This window comes from Ailuropoda melanoleuca, chromosome 2 (genome assembly GCF_002007445.2).
Source record: "Ailuropoda melanoleuca isolate Jingjing chromosome 2, ASM200744v2, whole genome shotgun sequence".
Taxonomy (NCBI): domain Eukaryota; kingdom Metazoa; phylum Chordata; class Mammalia; order Carnivora; family Ursidae; genus Ailuropoda; species Ailuropoda melanoleuca.
Genome location: NC_048219.1, coordinates 64,827,564 through 64,850,366, shown reverse-complemented (window position 1 = coordinate 64,850,366; position 22,803 = coordinate 64,827,564). Strand labels below are relative to the sequence as shown.

General features: G+C 36.9%; 1 protein-coding gene across 4 annotated transcripts in view; it reads right to left on the bottom strand.

The window, feature by feature from the left end:
- Nucleotides 1-6,403: 6,403 nt before the first annotated feature.
- LOC100464807 (TLC domain-containing protein 4) overlaps nucleotides 6,404-22,803 on the bottom strand; it is a 99,876-nt gene continuing 83,476 nt past the window's right edge. For all 4 annotated transcript variants that reach the window (XM_019795123.2, XM_034653957.1, XM_002915126.4 and 1 more), the window contains one exon: nucleotides 6,404-10,026. In XM_019795123.2, coding sequence (XP_019650682.1) covers nucleotides 9,708-10,026 — 319 coding nt within the window. In that variant the 3' untranslated portion in view covers nucleotides 6,404-9,707. The remainder of the gene's footprint in view (nucleotides 10,027-22,803) is intronic.

Below are 22,803 nucleotides of genomic sequence, written 5' to 3'. Positions count from 1 at the left end.
TATATATAATATATATATATATATATATAATATATATATATATATATAGCTCGATCCCAGGACCCTGAGATCACCACCTCAGACTATATATATATAGTAACATAATTAAATGAATATATTCTTCTCAACTCTACCTGAACATGTTTGCTTTGTTTTTAGTGGACGAAAAAAAATCAATTCTCTTAAAATGTCTTGAGAATAAAGTAGGTGACAGATCTGTGAGAGGGCAAGGGCTTCCAGGCTTGAGGTGTAGCAAGTATAAGGGCATGCAGCTTGGATGAACAGGAGCAGATAGTAGCATCCACCTGCTGAAAGTTGGCTGGATAGGATGGGGTAAAATCACTGAAACCTTTAAATTTGGTTGGTGGAGTTTAGACTTGGGAGTAGAGTATTCTACTCAGAATATTCAGAAATTCTGAGCAGGGCTGTAACACATTGAGGATGTGTTTGAAAATGAGTCAGTCAGTAGCATGTGTGACAGATGGGCAGGGAGAGAGTATGTAGTGGGAGAGACCAATTAAGAGACTGTACAGCAGTCCAAGAGGGAACGTTTTAGAGTGCTTCTCCATGTTACCTTCCTAGCAATTCAGACACAGAAACTGAAGACCTAACACATTCATGGCAGCCTCCCTGCATGTGTTGCAGGTTACACAGGCTTCTGCTCTCTGCTTTGAACTTTGCCCCCCCCAACCCCATTATCCAATGACCACCTCACCTAGGCAGTCATACCCCGCAAGGCTGAAGCCCTCTCCATCTGCAGCAGCCTCTTGCAGCAGCCTCTTGCAGCAGCCTCCGGCTCCCAGACCTGCAGCCAGATTCCCTGGAAGGGTGTTATTTTCAGGGCATCATCTCTAGACCTTACCGAAACTCTTTGACTAGAGAAGGCTGGACTGACACTATGGGCAGCACTGAGTCATGAGGACAGAGAGCAGACCTGAATGGTCTGTGGGGAAACTATGGGTCAGTTACAGTCAGGAACCTGGAATACACAGATACGAGGGGTCAAGGCAAGACCAGTTCAGAAATGAGAGAAGCAGTGGAAGCCACAACAGCGAGGCACTTTGAGAGAGACTTTTTCCTTCCCCAGAATGAATTCTTCACATGGCAGTTATGTTAGAAGTCTACCACCATCTCCCTCCAACCACTGTACCTTACCTTTTCTCATTTATAGAAAAATGCCTGAGACTCTTACTTCCCTCTTTCCTCTCATCCACAGCATCCCCTTAAGAGCTGCCACCATTCTCCAACTTCCTGCTGAGTCCTCGGCTCCCAGTGTTCTGACATCACATCCAGTGGCATCTGTCACCTCTCAGTTCCACAGCCTTACTCATGAGTTATATTCAGTTTTTCTAATTCCTTCTGCTTTTCCCTTTGCAATATTTAGCAGATCTGGCCCTTTTGTATATCTTCCTTGTCCAAGGCCACACATCAGGCTTAACTACTTTGCAGTTGCTTGACCTATTTCTCCATCACTAGCCTATTTCTGTACTCCCATTCATCTGACACTGAGAATCTCCCTCAGATGCCATTCCAATCACATTACTAAGCGTTAAAGCTACACTTGCTCTGTTCTAGTTGCTCTGTTTCAAGTTAAAGCTCTCACTCATAGGATGGGAGAGTTGGAAGGAACGTCAGAGACACTTCAAACATAATTTTACAGATAACAGAACTAAGACTCACAGAGATTAAGATACTTCTTCACATGTACATTCCGCTCTTGGGCACCTCACTCTTTGCAAATTGCTCTTTTCTAATTTACAATTCAAACAAAATCCTGCCATCTTGTGCCACACTCATTCATACATTCTTTCTGTCCACAGCACAGTTTATTTTTATTTTTTTAAAGATTTTATTTATTTATTTGACAGAGAAAGAGAGAGACCATAAGCAGGGAGAACAGCAGGCAGAGGGAGAAGCAGCCTCCCCCCCTGAGCAAGGAGCCCAATAAGGGACTTGATCCCAGGACCCTGGGATCATGACCCGAACCAAGGCAGACATTTAACCGACTGAGCCACCCAGGCGTCCCCACAGTATACTTTTTTTTTTAATTTTTTAAATTTTTTCTAAAGATTTTTTATTTATTTGAGAGTGAGAGAGAGCACACAAGAGCGGGAGGCAGGGGCAAAGGGAGAGAGAGCAGCAGACTTGCCACTGAGCAGGGAGCCCGACACAGGGCTCGATCCCAGGACCCTGAGATCACAACCTTAGCAGAAGGCAGACACCCAACGAAGGCACCCGGGTGCCCCCACAGTATACTTTTAAAACTGCTCATTTCATCTTCTAAAACCTCTCGTGATGAGCCTGACAACACAAATTATTCCACAAAGCATAACTGTTGGGCATAGCTGGGTTTGTGGTAACTCCAACAGACCAAGACTTGTGGTCTTCCACAGACTCAGGCAGCCCACCAGAATCTCTGCTCCATGGGGGTGCCCCCTCATTCCTGCCTCTGCATGGAGGCATCTGTCAGCAGTGGGTGACACACTGCCCAAATAGACAGATGGTAGCTAGAGTCACACACCATACCTGCATATATACACATATAAAGACAAATACCATATGATTTCACTCATATGTGGAATTTAACAAATAAAACAAGTGGTTACTGGGGGGGATGGGTTAAATGGGTGGTAGGGATTAAGGAAGGCACTTGTGATGAGCACTGGGTGCTGTATATAAGTGATGAATCACTAAATTCTATACCAGAAACCAATAGTGCACTGCATGTTAACTAACTTGAATTTAAACAAAAAATTGAAGAAAAAAAGCATATATAATGAATGTTTATATCACATTTTAATAAATTCTTGTAATGTGTACAGGAATTTCATTATATTCATTTTTGATAAGTTCATGTCACCCAAAAAGCAATGTTTACCTATGTAGCATTTTCTAGTTTGTTTTTCCTATTCTCTGAAGTCTTTTATCTTTTCGTCATTCTTCCCAAATTTCCAGCTATCCTTGAACTTTATCATCCATAGAAATGCAGCCCATCATCCATATTACCTTTCATTTCTCCCTACAAGTCCCCTTCTTTGAAAGTTCTGCTCAGGTAATTTCTGGAATGGTATAATCAATGATTTGGTAAGATGACAAGACTAGATGTGGCAGAATTTAGCTGGAGGTAGATGAAAAGAGGAAGGGACTATTTAGCCATCGGGGGAGTCAGACTCCAAGCCTAGGAGCACTGTGCCATAAGCAACAATGGGCTATTCGAGCAGATGCGGTATATAGGCCTTATTTGAAGAGTCCAGTTTGTGAGAAGCATATAGGAACAGATTATCAGTTACTAGAATGGGGGGAAATTGCAAATTTGCCAACTTGCTTTTTTGTACATGTTTAAGGACCATTGACAGGGAGTGAATGCATAAGTTAACTTTGATAAAGACTAGGAAATAAAGGGTGGCTCATCTCTGAGGCAGCCTGAGGTGTGAGAGAGAGCGCCCATTTATACTTGCTTAGAGGGGTTCTGAATCCTTGTAATTTTACCTGTGGCCTATCTCCACTAACAGCTGTGGCTATTTTAATTTTGAAATTCAGCTGTTCCTTTGCCAGTCTTGACACAACATTTTAGGCATGTTCTGAAGCATGACTCATGATACGCTCTCCAAAGGCCAAACCACTTCAGTATTCTATTCAATTAGCCTTCTGCTTCCTGATCTACTGGATATTCTCGGACCAAGATGCAAGATTAAGACCACGGGCAATTTGAGAAGGGAGGAATTCCAGCCAAGACATTAGGCAAAAACACTCAAGGCCACATGAGAAGCCTAAAGGACATGAGGAAGGAGATTAAAAACATAACTGCCAAAGTTTTACTTAATCTAAAAGAGCCCATTGATTAGATAGCGCCATTCCTTCCATCAACAAGCATGACTACAATGTTTACTACGCCTCCTGGTTTGTTATAAGGCAGGGACCTCAGGGAGGAAAGGGAGGGAAGAGGGTAAACACGCTCTATAAACATCTTGAAGAATAAATATTAGCTTTAGGATTCGAGAGCTAGGACAGATGATTTGATTTGAGGAAAGTAATTTTTATCATCTATTCATTAATTTCTGTTAAAGCGTACACTTTGCAGACTCAAACTTTTGCACTAAGTAATTGTGATTTTATTAATTTTTTTTCACAAAATACAAAGCTTTGCACCACATTAGTGTTCTAACACAGAAAAATCTCAAGGTTTTCATTGGGAGGAGGGATGATTTATATATATAGGATATTGATTTTATACACGTTCTTAAATTAATATTAAATAAAATTTGTCATGACAAAGGAAAGGCAACCTTGTAGAACATGCAGATTATTGCTTAGAACTTGCATATACTTTAAACTGACACACATACAAATAAAGAATACAAACATTTAAAAATTTTAAGGGAACTACCTAGAGATATTAATTAATCCCATTCAAATTAAGCACAACCAAGAGACCAAAGAATACTAAATTGCTATTTTAATTGCTGATAAATCTGAGTAACACTGATTTATAAATTACCAAGCCTGACATTTTGTAAATAAGACAAAGTTCTTCATTCAGCCTTATGGAAATAAATTAGGAGATGTGTTCTCAAAATGTTAAATGTATTTCGAAAGACTTCCAAAATCTTTATAACAATTAAATAGTAAGGTTGTATATTCCCAGAAAAAAATGTGTATATCACTAGAGCTGCCACATTTGCTGCAATTTTCAAGTAGCTTTTTCAAATGAAATCTATGTCTAAAAGTTATTATTACAAATTCTAATAATTACCAAAAAAACCTCATAACCCATCCTAGTTACAAGTTAGTAAGAGAATATTATCTATGCAAAAATTCCTTAAGTAAAAAGTAGACATAATTATACTAGAAGCAAACCAAGCAAGAAACAAAAAAATATATAGCATATTTTATTTACAGTTATAATTTTAGGCTTCATTAACCAAGAAGTAGCAAATACCTAATGCACACTTAATTACAGAAAGAATTATGTAAAGATAAAAAGAAAAAATATACAGATGATAATTAACGAGTTTTCAGCCAGAGGTATTGTATTTATATCTTTAAGATTTAGAAATATTTCTCATTGTTTTTGGTCTTAAATATAGGGCCTGATACTGAAACTATCTACAGTTTGCTGTAGACATTTTCAATGCAAACAAATGGTTTATGGTGTAACCAACAAGGGAATCAGTGTAAACATTTTCAATGCAAACAAACCAATCTTTAGCAGCTGGCCTTCAGTTCTTCATTGCTATCCAAAATATCTTCAAATAAAGGTACAATTTACTACCAAGGCTAATAGAGGCAGTTTGAGGTCCGGGCTAGAAAGGGATAGGGTTCAAGTGCTTGACTATTGCATTCGTAAAACGTGCTGAGCAGTCCACTTGGTGGTAAACTTGTTTTTAAAAGAAACATGACCATAACTAAGTTTGCTCAATTAAAGAGCAAGATTCAGGAATGCTGCCACAGACCAGCAGCCCCTCCTCCTAACAGCCTCATAACAGAGCTACCTCAGTTCCTCCTGCTGCCATGGGGTCTAAGGAAGAACATTTAGATAATTTACAGGCCTACAATGAATCCCTAGCTAAAACATATATAAAGCTCTTACTGCTAAGCCAGTTTAAGAAAGAGACTACAGATGTTTCTCAATAAAACCATAAACCTTATTAGCCTTGTTTCATCTTGTAACAAGTATTATTAAATACTAAATGGCTTCCAATAGTCTCTTAACAATTATGGTTTGCTGACTGCTACTTAAACTTACTCCAATGCTTTTTTTCAATGGAAGAACATACTTGAAAACTTTCAAGTTTTCCACAATAGATCAGAAAGCTTATGGGTATGGGGAAGCCTCAAAAGTTGATGTTGAAAGGTGCTGGCATAAGGGATGGAGGTGCTGGTACAGTCTTAAGGGCGTTAGGAGGATGAGTTGGAAGGGCTGGAAGGATTCAGAGAAAAACTTCTAGATGAGGGAGGGGCATCATGCCTTTTAAGGGAAAATCAGTCGTGGTGTCTCCAACTCCAGATTCTGCTGGCTTCTCATTGTTCTCACACATACCCCATGTGCTTCATGTGAAAAATCCCTTGTAGCTGTAGCTGCTTTAATGTGCCTGTCGTCAACCAAGCTGTGGTTAAGGCTGGGCGGTTTGTGTGTGTGCCCAGGGTCTCTAGACACAGGAGGGGTCTCACTGCTGTGCTGGTTCGTACCTGCAGAGAAACACTGTGCCACATTTCTGATAAAATTATACGAGTTTGCTTCTTCTGGAACCCAAGACACACAAATACATAGTCTTCCATAAAGTATAACTGATGATGTCAACAATTACATGGACTTTTCAATTTCAGCAACAGACTAAACCACTGAAAGCCAATGTGTATGCATATTTCCATATTGGAGTTAAGAGTAACCCAGAAACTCAAATTTATTCAAACATTTATTTTAATAGTGTTTTCTGGAACATGTTTATTTCCCTTAAAAACGAAACAGAACACAGATATTACAACACTTTCCCCCAGATAGCTCCACAACAAGACTGTTTCTAATGCGTGATGACAAATGTAACCAACCACAAAGCTGGCCCTTCATATAAGTGAAGAACCGTTCTCTAAACACCCAACGCATCTCACAGAAAGTGTACAATTTAAAAACTGACACTTTAGCAAAAAGCTGAGTCAAATAGATTAAAATTTAGAAAAGAATTTGATTCAAACACCTATAAATGAGGCAGTTGTTAAAACTAGACCTTTAACAATAGTACTAGGGGATCCATGGTGTATCAGTCACCGTTAGGAATGGTAAAGACATTATTATTTCTCTAAACATTACAGCACTAGCCCATGAAAGAACAAAACTAAACGGCTGGAATAAAAATTGCATCTTAACTTACTATAAGGTATCAAGACACAACTTATGCAGGAGTTAATTTCTTTGCACTCGTATATAACTCTATTTTGAGTTTTAAATAAATGCAAACAATACTCACTAGAAATATTCCAGACACAAGAATGCAAATTCTACAAATTCAAGCTCAAAATTTTTAAATTCTCCCCAATAAAACATCAGATGCAGAATCTATGATCTTGCATGCTATTTAGCTGATTTTCATTCATTTTCAAAATTTCTTTAAGAATTTTTATTTTTTAGACTAATATGCATTCAAAGAACAGCTTTATAGTTACAGGTTATCACTAATCTTTTTCTATAAAAATAGAGTTACTTAAAAATTTATACCAATTTGCTTTTAGTTTTCTACAAATATTTTAATAGTTGTTAAATTCAGAATGCCTAATAGAATCATTTAAATTAATCCATGTAGTCAAAATACTTAATATGTAAAATGTCTAGCAAAAGTTTGTCATTTAATAAAAGAAAAATTCATCGTTTAATAAATGATATGTTCTGTCTTTAACTCCTTGTATCTTAGGTAGGTGGATACAATCACAGAACAGTGAAGTTTAGCTCCTATAAAGATCTGACTTAAAGTAATATGGCAGTTTGTGTGTCTTTTCCATCTCATGTGTGTTGTACGAGGAAATATGTAGCTTGTACTTTTGGATATTGAATGTGGATGTTGAATTAGCTGTCATGCAGTCAGCTTAAAATAAGAATTGCTGACTAAGGGAATAATGAACTTTAGTTCAAAACACATATTTTAAACACTTGTTTTCTGAGCAGCTATACTACTGAAAAGTGCTGTCAATGAAAGTAAAAATAAAGTTTTAAGCATGAAATAGCAACTATAAAAACTGAAACTGCTATATGGAAACTCACTGATTAGTGAGTTTTATATTACAATACATTGCAATATATTGTTTCATATTGTCTTCATTTTGATGGTGGGTTTAAAATCTGTGTTCAGAAACTATAGAAATATCCCAAGAGTCAAAAATATTTATTTCAAGTTTTGTTTCTTTTTAAAGGAATTTCCAAAATAGTTTTCTAATATAAATGTTTTCCTTTTAAAAATCCAGTTTTCTTGCAAAAGACCAAGAAAACAACAAGATAAAACCATGTGCTCTCCTACCCCCCTCTAAACAACCAATACACACTTAAGTGCCTATGATGTCGAAGGCACTAAATTTGGTAACAAATTATCAATGTAATATTAGTAGCTTTAAAAACAAATACCTATACTTTACAATACTTTAATTCTTTCAAAAATAAGTGTACCTACCGTAAGTCAATCAATTTGATTTTCTCATTGAGTTATTGACTGAAATTTCAATTACCTTCTTTAAAGGTTCTAAAACTTATCAGGCTCTCTCTGCATTAGATAGCCAAATCAAATCGAATCAAATCAAATCAAAGTCTGATCTATCCAGCCAGTCCCCCTTCACCATCATAACATGGACAATGAGAGTGAATCATTCTCCTGCCAGCTGAGAAACTGAGTGGATTAGATCTTTTGGTTTGGATTCAATTAAACTCAAGCAGCCATCACTGATTAAATTTCTTTCTTTCTTAGGTAACAACAATCATTAAAATCAAGTACTTGAGAAAAATAAATAAAGGCAATAATAACTATATAATTCTGTATTTGGGTTGTAAGAATCAAAGAAAAAGCAAACATAGGCTTACACATACAACACAAGAAAAACCCCAAAATCAAAAAACCAGAGTCACCAGCCATTTATCATCACAAGACAAGGATATTAATAATCAGAATACTTGGATTAAATTATCTATTTTTTTTCCTGTCCTTTAGGAAAGACAGAAATTCAAAGCACTCAAAACGTTGGTTAAGCAAGCATGGGTGTAAACTGTGAGTAAAATGTGAATACTGACTTGCCTACATTAGGAGCATGACAAATATATACTGCATAACATTTTGGTACTGATGATGTTGGGTTCTGAACTTAGGGGAGGTTTTGCAAATAGAAATAATATATTTTTCACAGAAAAAAAGTGCAAGGGAAACACAGCAGTGTTAAAGCTTTTTTCTTAATGATTCCTCCTATTAGCCTAAATAGTCATCTATAACATGCATTTTTAGAAAGAGGAATTCATCTCTTAAGGAGCTCTGTAAGATTTGTCTTAAGCCTTACTACAAATAAAAAAGCAGTACTTTGATAAAATGTTAAAAATAGAAATAATAAAGTGATGTCTGAAAAATCTAAAAATTAAAGAAGTATTTTCCATGACTGAACTAATTAAATATTCCCAAAGTAAGCAAAATACTTCATCATTCATAAATGATAGTGTATCTAAACAAAAAATACATCATTTCTAATAGCCTAAGAAAAGAACATTTCAACGATTCAGAAATTAAACCCTAAACGGGTATTGACAGCCATAGTAAGAAATGAGTGCAGTACAACAAAATGTTGAGAGCTATTTACAAATTTAAAAGCAGTTCTCATTCTTTCAGCAAAATTGGTGACATAAAACCAAGTGCACCCAATTAGCGTAGTCATCTTTTCACAGAGAAAAATACCAATGCAGGTTAACAGATTTCTGAAAAGATTCACCACTATATTTATAATTTTTTATTTAAACCTTTTAAGATTTTATCCATGCTTATAATGCAGAAGAAAATCAGAAAAGAAATCCTGGAATAAAAACTAAGTTTTAGCTTCTCTTTTCTAAAGGTTAAAAAAAAAAAAAAAGGACTGAAACCCTCGATAACAAATATAATTAATAAGAAGTACAAGAACATGCCAAGAATTCACCCTATCAGTATATATAACGTGGGTAGTAATGAAGTATGCTTATCAGTAGCCCACCTTTAGTCAAGTTTTCCATTCTGAAGACTACTTTTGGCTTTCTCTTGTCTGATGAGAGAGATGACTTTAAGGCAACCCTTTGTAATTTTGATCATCCACATGACATTCATCACATCCAAAACAATACAAGTAGAGATCCAGGAACATTGGATTAAAAATCCAAGCCTTATGTAGGCTTCTGTTCCTAACACAGAATAAATGTAACTATAAAAAGGAGGTATTGGGACAATCCGTACGATGAAGAACACCACTGTCATGAGTATTCCATTGATGACGTTAGCCTTGGAAAACTTAGGATACTTCAGAGCTTCAAAGAACCACCTGGAAAAAATTTTTCAAAGCATCACATTTACTCTGCATCTCCAAAGATTAACCACTTTAATTTTTAGTTTTTAGTTTTTAAAATTCAGTGAACATCGTCCTAAGATTTATATAGAGAGGCAAAGGGCCGAGAATAGCCAACACAATACTGAAAAGGAAGAAAGCTGGCAGACTCGTACTACCCACTTTCAAGACTGACTTACTATATAAAGCTACAGTAGTCAAGACAGCATAGCACTTGGTGAAAGAACAAATAGATCAACAGTGTTAGCCCAGAAATAGATCCACACAAATATACTCAACTGATCTTTGATTTTTTATTTTTGTAAAGGTAATTCAATGGAGAAGGAAGTTTTTCCAACAAACAGCTGGAACAATCAGATATTCATATGCATAAAAATGAACCTAGGCAGAGACCTCACATTTTACACAAAAATTAACTCAAAATGAGCCACAGCCTTAAAGATAAAATGAAAAACTACTTAACTTCTAGAAGAAAACATAGGAAAAAATCTGCATGATCTTGGGTTCGGTGATTGTACTTTAGATATAACACCAAAAGCACAACCATAGAAAAAAATATTGTTAAGTTGGACTTTACTAAAATTAAAAACTTGCTCTGTGAAATGCACTGTTAAAACAGAATAAAAAGACATCCATGCACTGGGAGAAAATATTTACAAAATACATATAGGATAAAGTACTTGTATCCAAATATATAAAAAGAAGTCTTAAAACTCAATAATAAGGCATCAACCAATTTAAAACATAGGCAAAATACCTTAAACACCTCATCAGAGAATATATACAAGAGGAAAATAAGAATATGATAAGATGATCAACATCATCTGTCATTAGAAAACTATAAATTAAAACAATGAGATACTACTATATATCTATAAAAAATTATTAAAATCCAAAATTCTGGCAATACCAATCGCTGGCAAGAATATGGAGCAACAGGAACTCTTAAAGCCTTGCTGGTGAGAATAAAATGGTAAAGTCACTTTGGCAAACAATATGGCAGTTATAACACTAAACATATTCATAGCACACAACCCAGCATTCACTCTCCTAGGTATTTTTACAACTGATTTGAAAATTTACGTCCACACAAAAAATTGCATGCAAATATTTACACCAGGTTTATTTATAGTTGCAAAAAACTGAAAGCAAGCAAGCAACCAAGATGTTATACAATAGGTAAATGGAGGGGGCGCCTGGGTGGCTCAGTGGTTAGGCGTCTGCCTTTGGCTCAGGTCATGATCTCAGGGTCCTGGCTTCGAACCCCATGTTGGGCTCTCTGCTTAGCTGGGAGTCTACTTCTCCCTCTTATTCTCCCTCAAATAAACAAAATCTTAAAAAAAAATAGGTGAATGGATAAGCAAATTGTGATACATCCACACAATGGAATGCCATTCAGCAATAAAAAGGATAAACTATCAATTTATATAACCACGTGGATGAATCTTAAATGCATATTGAATCTTAAATGAAAAAAACCAGTCTGAAAACTCTACCCACAGTATGATTCTATTTATATAACATTCCAGAAAAAGCAAAAATTTAAAGACAGAAAACAGGTCAGTAGTTGCCAGAAGTTCAGGGAGAGAGGAAGACGGTCGAGTAAGTGAAGCATGGGAGATATTTTAGGTTGGTAAAACAATTCTGTTTAATATTGTAGTGGTGAGTATATGATGTTATACATTTGTCAAAATCCACAAGAACAGCATGAAGAGTGTGTACACATTTTAAAAATGTCAGTTAGGAGGTTGGGGGTGCCAGGATGGAATCTAGACTGTGACAAAAAATCTAACTGCTTTACAAACACATACATAACCTCACTGTAGGAAGTGGGGTAAAAACAGGTGATCTAAGTAACCTTGAAAATGTATGGTAGCTGTAAGACTAGAGACAAAAGAAACTGTACACAGGCACTGTACTCCAGTTGGTAAAGTTGTATGTCATGGAAGAACCAGTTAACAATTCTGAAACCATTTTACGTATATATTGGGACTTAACAAATAAGTACACCTGTTTGATGGTGAAGTGGGGACCAGGTGTCTCACTGTTGGAGTGGAAAGTTACAGACAAGTGAGTGGAAGAGGCTAGATTGAGCCATATGATACTGGATTAGAGTTGGTATGAACTCATTTAGCTTAATATAGATATAAATATGGATGTAGTAGAAATAATTATAGTTAGCTATGTATACACAGGTTAGTATACTTCCAAGTTGTTCCCTGGGAGGGCACAGAAACAATGTTGCCCCAGTCGTAATGAGTACACCCAGGGCCTAGATCTTAATTTCTAATACCATTCTTCAATAAAAGATACCAGGGCTCCTTGAGACATGGCTCATTCTAGGGCTGGAACAGAGAATATACAATAGGAATCTAGCATATTTTTTTACTGCCAGAAACTAAGGAAGTTCTCAAAAAAACAAAAGGATGAGGTTATATCAAAGGGACACAGAAATCAACTGAAAAAGCTCAATGGCAAAAGCTTTAACATTTTGAAAAAATAATAAATAAATAATGTGGTACTGGATTAAAAACACCTGACCTATAAAATAAATATCCATGAATCCATAGTAATATAAATGAATGAAGGAATGAGTGGAGGAGAAAGGATAAATAACCTATGCAGAATAATTACAAATAATTTCTGTAGATGCTGCACTCTCAACGAGATAAGGCATAACTCCCTACTTCTCAAGAGGGGAGCAGTGACTTCCTTCTGGAGTTCAGGATAGAAGGCAAATGGGATAGAAAGAGTAACTTTAAAAGTGAGATATTAGACAAACCCTACTTCAGCCAGGTGAACAAGGAAAACATCAACAGTGATAAGTCGTGTTTATAGCAGGGAGACCTGATATGCTGTCATGAGAATGGTACTTTACTTCTGTAGCCTTCCTCCCAAAACCCCATAACCTGAGTCTAATCATGAGAAAAACATCAGACAAACCCAAAGTGAGCAATAGTCCACAAAACACCTGACCAGTACTCAAAAACACCTCAGAAACAATGAAACTGTCACACCAAAGAAGAGTCTACAGAGATACAACTAAATGTAATGTGGTCTCCTGGATGGGGACAGAAAAAGGACATTAGGTAAAAACTAAGGAAATCTGAATTATAGTACGGACTTTAGTTAATGTATCAATATTTGTTCATGAATTGTGACAAATGTACTCTACTAATGTAAGATGTTAATAGGGGAAACTGGGTGTGGGGTGTAGGGGAACCTTCTGATTCATCCTTGAAACTTCTCTGTAAGTCTAAAATTATTCTCAAATAAATTTTTTTTAATTTAGTATTTTCTCTGTTCTTTTTGCTCCTTAAAAAAGATCTTGTTGAATTTTACCTCATTGTTTAGAGATTAAATTGTAAATGTAGTAAAATACATCCATGTATCTTAATATTTAATTTGACTGAATTATTTATGACTAAGCTAGAAACAGCTTAACCTCAGTAACTAAAGCTTAACAGTCAGGAAAACCTTAAAATATTTTACTAAGAGAGATCAAAAGGTCAAGTAGAAGTAATTGGTAGGATAAGAGGTGTATTACAATTTATAAGTATATGTAGTGTGAAAAGAGAACAGCTCAATTATTCAAGTCAATTAAAAGAGAAACTTTTTAGGTAGCAATGGTCAAATTAATAAAAAGTGTCACTGAAGCAGTAAAATCAAAATCCTTTGTTCTAATCCAGATCTCCTATCCTCCAGTCTTCTCTACTCCAAAGACTTCCCTTGTAAACCTCAGCCATTCATTTCTTAGACTATATTATGACCTTGGGATTATAAGAAATGCTATCCCTCAAATGACCAATGCCTTTCTCATCACAACTCTTAGCACCCTATATTTCATTTTACCCAGTTCCACCTAAACCCATTCTTCAGCCTCCCAACTCTCAAATCCCTATCAGCCTCTAGACTGATTACTTCCTTTCCCACCTCCCTGAACTCAATTAACTTCAGAACACACTTCAGCACCCTCAGATCTCTTGCCACTTCACCCATCCCACCCACCCTGCCTGCCTCCAACCTCTCATCACACCAGCTTTCCCAGCATGTAGTATATACTGCAGGTAGGTGCTGTGCTCTGCAACCAGGATGCTTAGGTTCAGAGCCTGCCTCTGCCACTAAGCACCTCTGTTATGGACTACTACACCTCAGTTTTATCTCTATAAAACTGGAGACAAAGATAGGACCTCCCTTCTGCTATGAAGCTGTTATGACACATACTAAGAACCCCCCACTAAAAATTCAATAAATAATTATTAGTCATCAACACTGAGATTAAGATAAATGGCAGGCACAACTATAATTTAAAGAGAGCTGAACTTCAGCTGAATTCTCAAATTTCCTTCCCGGTCTTTTTATTTAACTCCACACTCCATAAAATTGCTTCCAACCTCTGTCTCACCATTCAAGTTACTTCCCTTCCTCATTCTTTTCTACTTCTCAGTCCCTTCAGAGGAATTGGCCTCTTCTAACTACTGAGATAGTAGAGTCCATCAATCATGAATTCCTCAAACTCTGATCTCAAAGTCTCAAAACTTCTTTTCAGGCACCTTTACCTTTATACTCAGATAAAGAGGTTTTCCTTACTCTCTCCAAGGCTAATTGCTTCCCTGCCCATGCTCAGGACCCCACTCCACCTTCTAGGACTTTAGTCCATCAGTTATCCCCTTCCCCTTGTTCCATCTAGATGGATTCTTTCTTCTGTCTCACCAAGATGCTCAATTCTTCCTAACCCAAAAATCTCTCTTCTACTTGTCTTCCTTATCACACTTTTTGAAAGAGAAGTGAACAGTATATTCACAGACATTCCTGCTATACTTCACAACCCAGTACAATATGATTACATTCCCCTACAAAAGAAATTGGTCACCAGTGGCTTTCCCATACCCAAGACAGTGGGTTCATCTTAGCCTTCATCGTAAGTGGCCTTTCTATAGCATACGACATTGCCAACCACCATACTTCCATCTCTCCTGACCTCCATGATACTATTTTTCTCTTGGTTCCTTAACTACACTTTCTCAGTCTCCACTTCCTCTACCTGTCCCTTAAATATTTGTGCCTCTTAAGCACCATTCCCTTCTATATGTGCTACCAAGGCCATTTCAGCCACTCTCAAGAGCTCAACACCCTAAAACAAATGTCTGATTTCAAGTCCTCTCTCAAGGTCTACTTGTAGTTCCAGATTTTTAATTTATTGTTGAGCATTTTCACCTCGTTTATTGGTGAGCATTTCACAAATCACAAATTCTCAAATATGACCCAAACTCAACATGCCTAAAACCAATATCACTCCTCCCCCCACTACTGCTTCCACAAAAAACTGCCTGTTTCTCTTCTGATTCTCCCAATCACTTGGTTTTCTGATAGATGGAAACATTTTTATTTTCATGAATAAACTCCATTTTAGTATAAACATTAAGGAATTTGCACAAGCAAACTTTCACAGTAACACTAAGCTACAGAAAATTGTTTTGTGTAATTAAATGGTCATATTTCAGTTAGCCGGATAAAACTGGAAAGAGCCCAAAGGCCATCTTTTCAATACTGTTTGTATGTTAGTGTGTCATGAGCATCCCAATGTTTATTTTTTCTTTATTCAAATTCAGGTCTTTCTGTGGAAAACTGTGTGTGTGTGGTCTGTAGATTTTATTTATTTATTTTTAAAACTGAAGTATAATTGACATACCATGGTATACTAGTTTCAAGTGTACAACATAGTGGATCTATATTTGTACGCACTGGGAACAAATCACCACAATAAGTCTAGTTATGTCTGTCATCATACAAAGTTGATAGAACATTATTGATTGTATTCCCCATGCTGTAACTTATATCCCCACTCATTTTATAACTGGAATTTTATATCTACCAATCCTCCCAATCTTCATCAATGGCATTACCAATGACTTAGTTATCCAAATCAGAAACTTGCAGTCATCCTAGACTATTCCTATAGTCTGTACCAAGCCCTATCCATTTCATTTCCTAAAATTCTCCTTTATCCCCTGATTCATTCCATTCCCACTGCTGCCATTATTAATTTTTTGTCCTCAGTATCTCTTATGTCTATGACTACGATCACCCAACTGGTTTCCCTTGACTCAACCTTTCTAGACTTTTCTCTTCTTACAAGTCTTGTACTGTATTTAGTCCAGAATACTTATACTTTATTCTCCAAGCACTTCATTCACTTTCCAAATTTTTGGTTGTGTGGAAAGGTGATTATCTACAAATCCAGACTTAAAGAACTTGTCCTTTGGCTTTCCTATGCAATCACCATATTTATCTTCTGCCAGTTTTTTCATGTGAACAATGCCTGGTCTTTAAGCCAGCCTCTCTCTACCTATTTTTGTAATTTTTTAGAAAGAGCATGCATGCACACGTGTGAGCAAATGGGAGGGGCAGAAAGAGGGAGAGAGAGAATCTCAAACAGGCTGCATGCCCAGCATGGAGTCCCACTCGGGGCTTGATCTCATGACCCTAGGAGCATGACCTGGGCTGAAATCAAGAGCTGGACGCTTAACCAATTGAGCCACTCAGGCACCCCAAGCCAGTCTCTTTTAAAAGAAAGAGACCGTGTATTAATTCAAGGTGAAATTATATTTATATAGTTGCTCTTATTTTCCTCTCTCATATCAGAAGGTCCACTTATTTTGTTGGAATCTACTTCTTACCTAATTCGAACACTCTTTCGTCCCAACAAATAAAGGCTAATAGTTTGTGAATATATGTATTGAAGCTGAGAGGGAAAGGCGTCAGAGGAAAAAGGAATACATGCATGTGGGAAGAAAGGACAGGGGGGAAACTCTCTTTTACCCACCATCTACAGTTATTACTAAGACAAGGTATACAAGAAAAGATAGCAAATTGTGTGTGTTTATAATCCTCAGCTAACCCCACAGGGAAAAATCTGTCTTTGGTCATTTAGCACTTCTTTCTCCCACTGCCCTTCTAAACAATTCAATTTGTTTTCAATTATGTCCTGGGAATTAAACTGTGCAGAGTGTGGTACTAACTACAAATATGTAAAAACAGGGTATTATCTGGTATAATTCACATCTGGAAAAAGCAGAAGGGGCTCCTTGCAGATCAAGAAAGAGAAAAAAAGTGAGAAAAGAAGATGGAAGCAAAAAATCAATCCCTACACAGGACTGGTTCAGTAAGTTTTTGGAGTTTGGAGTTGAGGGTCAGAAGTTTGAATGAGCCTTGGGAAAGCTGCAGGGTCCGGGAGATATTGTGAGTTCAAGAGGAGCGAAGAGAATTTTAAGAAGTGTTGCTGTGAGTAACAAACTGGATCTTTGTTGACAACCTTGGAAAAACTCCAATAAGGTTTTGGATGGCTGTACTGTTTCTGGGACTCTACACAGGGACTGGGCAGTAAGTTGACCCTAGTTATACCTTGGTTGCAAATGTCATTCTTTCAGGTATGTAAACAATTAGTATTTAACAAATATTAACTCTGAAATTTTAGGGGTTCAGAAACGTAATTTTAGAAAAGCTGACTTCTACCCCAATATTACTCTGGCTCTCCTTCTTCTTCTAAACTATTCTTTTCATTATTTACTCTTCCTTATCTTATACTTCCATTCTAGACACCCAACTTTATAATTTAAATGCCATCTTTTCTCATGGCTTATAATGTCACCTCTATCTGATCATTCTAAAATTCCTCTCTGTACCTTTCACTACATTTCCACTCAGATGCTCTGTCTGTTCTTTTACCTAACATCTCCAAACCAAACCCGCCCCCCTTCCCCCCAGTCTTGCCTACTCATCTCTTTTCATGGGCCCATTCCTCAAAGGTACAGCAGAGAAGTTATCCTACACTCATCCCTTTTCTCTATCTCTAATTTCTCACCCATTGCCAATTTCACTTTTTCCTTCCCTGAAAATCTCTATTTTGTCATCTATTCTCTATCCCCACAGCCTAATTTGGACTCCTATTTATTTTCTGGACTAATGAAATTGCACCATTCATTCACAAAACTAAGAGCTGTCTACTAACCTTCTAACCCAATCTTTTGCCTTCAGTGTTCCAGTCTATCCTACAAATACCAAAAACTACAATTACCCAGTGCTGTTTTCAGAATGTCTTCCTCCACTAGACTACATTCTCATTGCCCACCAGGTCAAGTTCAGTCAGTTCTGACACTCAACACCCTCTATGTCTATTCACCCTCCTCCTAGACATACTTTGATCCTACAAGTTTGAGTTTCTCTTTCATACAGCATGTTTATTCCACTTTTTAAAAACTTACATTAATCCTTCCTCCTTGAATGGAGGGCCTCCCCTCCCCATACATTTTTAAAAACACCCTAAGACATTTTAAGAATATGTCCTGCCTTCTCTGTGAAGGACTGCATGACAAATATCAATCAATAATAGGTCTTAAAATGTGGTCCATGCACTCCTGAGACTTTCTGGAGGGTGTACAAGGGAAAACTATTTTTATAATAATATTAAAATATTATCTACCTTGCTCCTTGTGCTGATTTCTACAATGATGGTACAAGCACTGGTAAATAAAATTACTGGCAACTTAGCACGAATCACAGCAATGGCACAAAATGGTACTAGTGGGCATTGTATTCTCTACCACCACACACTTGGCAATTAAAAATAAAACAAGGAAGAAAAAAAAAAAACAACTTAGAGAAGGGGGAAAAACTGGTTTCACTTAAGAATGTCCCTGATGTAGAATGATAATTTCATCGCATCATGACCGATGAGTACATCTTTTTAATATTCTGTGTGATAAAATGGGAAGTATACATAACACACTTCTGCAAAGCACAACCCTTGAAGGAAAGGAAAAAATCCTTGAATGATGATTTGGATTATGAGCTAAACTACATAATGTCTGAAGGAAAAAAACCCTTGAATGATGAATTGAATTATGAGCTAAACTACATGCCTTTTCCATGGAACACCATTTTTACTTGAAATAACAACTGAAAAACTATGTTATTTAGACTTGGGTATTTGGCAGGCATTTTCTCAAAAATGAAAAGTGAGTTTGTCACATCGAAAAAAGAAGCTTGTCAGTATTTGTTGCCAATAACAAAATTTAAACTTTCAAATGAAAATCAGAATTTTGGAAAAATTTTATCTGGAAAAAAGACTTTGATAGCTTCTCAATACTTAAGAGACTTTTTAAATGAGATCAGTGTGACATTAACTAATGTGAGGTTTTTTAATATTACTAATAAATGTACCAATATTTGGAGGGCCTACATAACTCAGTGGACCAAATAACCAAATGACCAAGGCATGATGTTACGTAATTATGCATGGGCAAAAGATTCAAAGCAAAGAGAGACCAGTGAATTTGAATATGACTATGTATGGAAAGTTCGAAGATATAGTTTGAGATTCTGCATTTAACTAACCTTTAAGAAACTGCCTCCTGGTATATTTTGGTGTAATGTTAAAGCAAAATATCCTTGAATTCTTGAAAAGACTACTGAAATACTTCTACCTTTTCCTACTATATTATTAACTCTGAGAGGCCGGGACTATATTATTAACTCTGAGAGGCTGGGTTTTTTTTCATATGCTTCAACCAAAACAACATTTCACAACAGACTGAAAACAGAGGCAGCCTTGAGAATCCAGCTAAATACCACCATGCTAGACATTAGGAAGATTTGCAAAAATGTACATCCATGACACTGTTCCACTAAAATTTTTTTCATTTTGGCAATGTAGTTATTTTTCAAAAAAAGCACATTATGTTAACATAAAATATTGTTCCTATTAAATGAATTAATAAATTTTTTAATGTTGCAGTTTTAATTTCCAATCTGGCAAATATCAATAGATATAAGCCCACAGGAAATAAAAGTTCATTCGAGTCCTCAATAATTTTTGAGATCAACAAGTTTGAGAACAGCTGTTTTATACCATTAACACCAGCACTTTTTTTCTTTTTCTTTTTTTTTTTTTAAAGATTTTTTATTTATTTATTAGACAGAGATAGAGACAGCCAGCGAGAGAGGGAACACAAGCAGGGGGAGTGGGAGAGGAAGAAGCAGGCTCATAGCTGAGGAGCCTGACGTGGGGCTCGATCCCATAACGCCGGGATCACGCCCTGAGCTGAAGGCAGACGCTTAACCGCTGTGCCACCCAGGCGCCCCCCAGCACTTTTTTTCTTGCCCCTTTTCACATAACATCTTGTTTTACTAGCTCATTATTTTATATTTTTAAGTCCTGCTTTTTCAAACATAGATGTGACACCAGACACCATACTTGAAGGTCCTGGAAGGCAGGGACTGGGACATTAAGGTATTGAGGAGGTATTTAGGAAATACTGAATTAACATATTAAGAAGCCTATGTACAAAGTTCTTAAAAGCTATTTAATTTTGATAGCAATGCATAAATATGTCCTCATAGCAATTAAAAGCATCTAGGCAAGAAAGAAGTTACAGCCATTGAATTACTTTTTATAAAAAGAAACCTGATGCATGGGTATAACTTAGCAGCAGAAATGTAACTGAAGCCCAGGTGTCTAAGCTTTATTTCAGTCTTCTTTTCCTCTATAACCTACCACATGCATCCCGTGTGCCTTCTTAAATTATACAAAGCTTTAAAACAGAGAAAACATAAAAATATCACAAACTATAAAGAAAACAATTAACCAATAGAAAACCCTAACAGAATTTAAGTAGCTGCACTCAATTTTGTTATATCTCCTTGTTGTTGCATTATACCATTTCTTGTTCACATTCCAACCACCCTTCTCCTTTTCTTAATTTACTAAAGACTCAAGGCTTTTAAATAAAGGGACAGAATTAAACTATTTATAATTTTATGAGTTCTCAAAGAGTTTCAAACAAAAACAAACTGAAGTTCCTTTAAGCATCAGAGTTAATTTTCTCCCACTTCAAAATCTCATATTCTGAATCATATTCAAGAGATGGACATTGTTAGAGCTTAACTGATCACCTCTTGGGGACCAATTTTTTCAAAAAGCAATTAAATGGCTACTATGTGCCAGACAATGAGTGCTGGACCATGCAAATTTTAACAAAATTTTGCCCTTGATCTAATGAAACACAGAGATGAATAAGAAACAGAAAAAAGAGAGAGAGAGAACATTATCATAAAATACACTAATCATAATAGTGTAACTGTATGTCACTATTATGGAAGCACAAGTGGGGGACACCCAACCCAACCTGAGAGAGATGGGGTTTAGTGATGGAAATAATCCTCAGGCTGAGTCTTGAAGGATGAGTAAGGAGCCAGGAGACCTTTCCAGCACATGAACAAGTTGGAATGAGAGGAGATTTTTGAGGGGAAAATGTGGCAGAAAGAATAACAGCTCTACTTGGAAATCGTTCTGTGTCCCATTAAAGAGCCCACATTTTATCCTGTAAGCAGCAGGAGTCACTGGGGGGATTCAACCAGGAGAGCTGCATGTTCATTTTTGTGTTTTAGAGAGATCATCATGGAAGAGAACAACATAGAAGTGAGACAAAAGGGGAAGAGGACTGAAGACAGGTAGTCTGTCTAGAGCGGGAATCAGCAAACTTCTTCCACAAAGAGCCAGGGAGTGGACATAAAGTAATAGGCTTTGGAAACTGTACAGTCTCTGTCACAACAAATGGACTCCGTTATTGTAGTGTAACAGTAGTCATGTAAACAAATGAGCACAGCTTGTGCCCCAATAAGACTTCATTTACAAAAAAACAGCAGTGAGGGCGCCTGGGTGGCTCAGTCAGTTAAGCGTCTGCCTTCGGCTCAGGACATGATCCCAGGGTCCTGGGATGGAGTCCCATGTCGGGCTCCCTGCTCGGTAGGGAGTCTGCTTCTCCCTCTCCCTCTGCCTGCTGTTCCCCCTGCTTGTGCTCTCTCTCTCTGTCAAATAAATAAATAAAATCTTAAAAAAAAAAAAAAAAAACAGCAGTGGGTTTGGCCCTTAAGCCTTAGTTTGCCAACCCCTTGTCTAGAATGGCACTGTCCAAAAAAACTTGCTGTAATAATGAAAATGTTCTATAGATGTGCTACCCAATTCAGTAGACACCAGCCACATGGGGCTGTCAAGCACTTGAAATGTTACAAGTTAGACTGAGGAACTGAATTTTTAATTTAATTTAATATCATTTAAATTAAATGTAAATAGTTACATGTAGTTTGTGGTTACCCTATTGGGCAGTATAGGGTTAGAAGCTGGTACAGTAGCCTAGACGAGAGCTGATGGGCACTGATAGTACAGATGGAGAGTCAATGGCCAAGGCAAAAAATATTTAGGAGGTTATCTGGTAGGACCTAATGATGGACCAAATGTAGGTGAGGGAGAAACAGTCAAAGATGATTCCCACATGTCGAGCAGGAGTGACCGAGAGAATGACTGGGCCACATACTGAACAAGAGACTATAAGAGACTACAGAGGGAAATATGTTGCATTTTATTTTAGACATGTTGAATTTGATTGCCACCTGGGAGGAGAAAACAACTGACTATCAAAGAAATAGGTAATATTAAATATGCTCTTTTTAAAGAGAAAGAAATATAGTACAGGGATGTTAAATAACTTAGCCCAGGTCAGGGCAAGTTGAGTGGCAAGGTTGAATTACAACTTGAGTTTATCTGGTTTAAATTCATGCATAGTCCATCACACAAAAATGAGCAAATGGGTAATAGCTGACACCCTGAAAGGAGAACTCACCCCAGGGAGAAGCACGGAGACGATCAGTGGGCCCAGAAGACAGCCTCAGGGAACACTAGCATTTATGGACTGT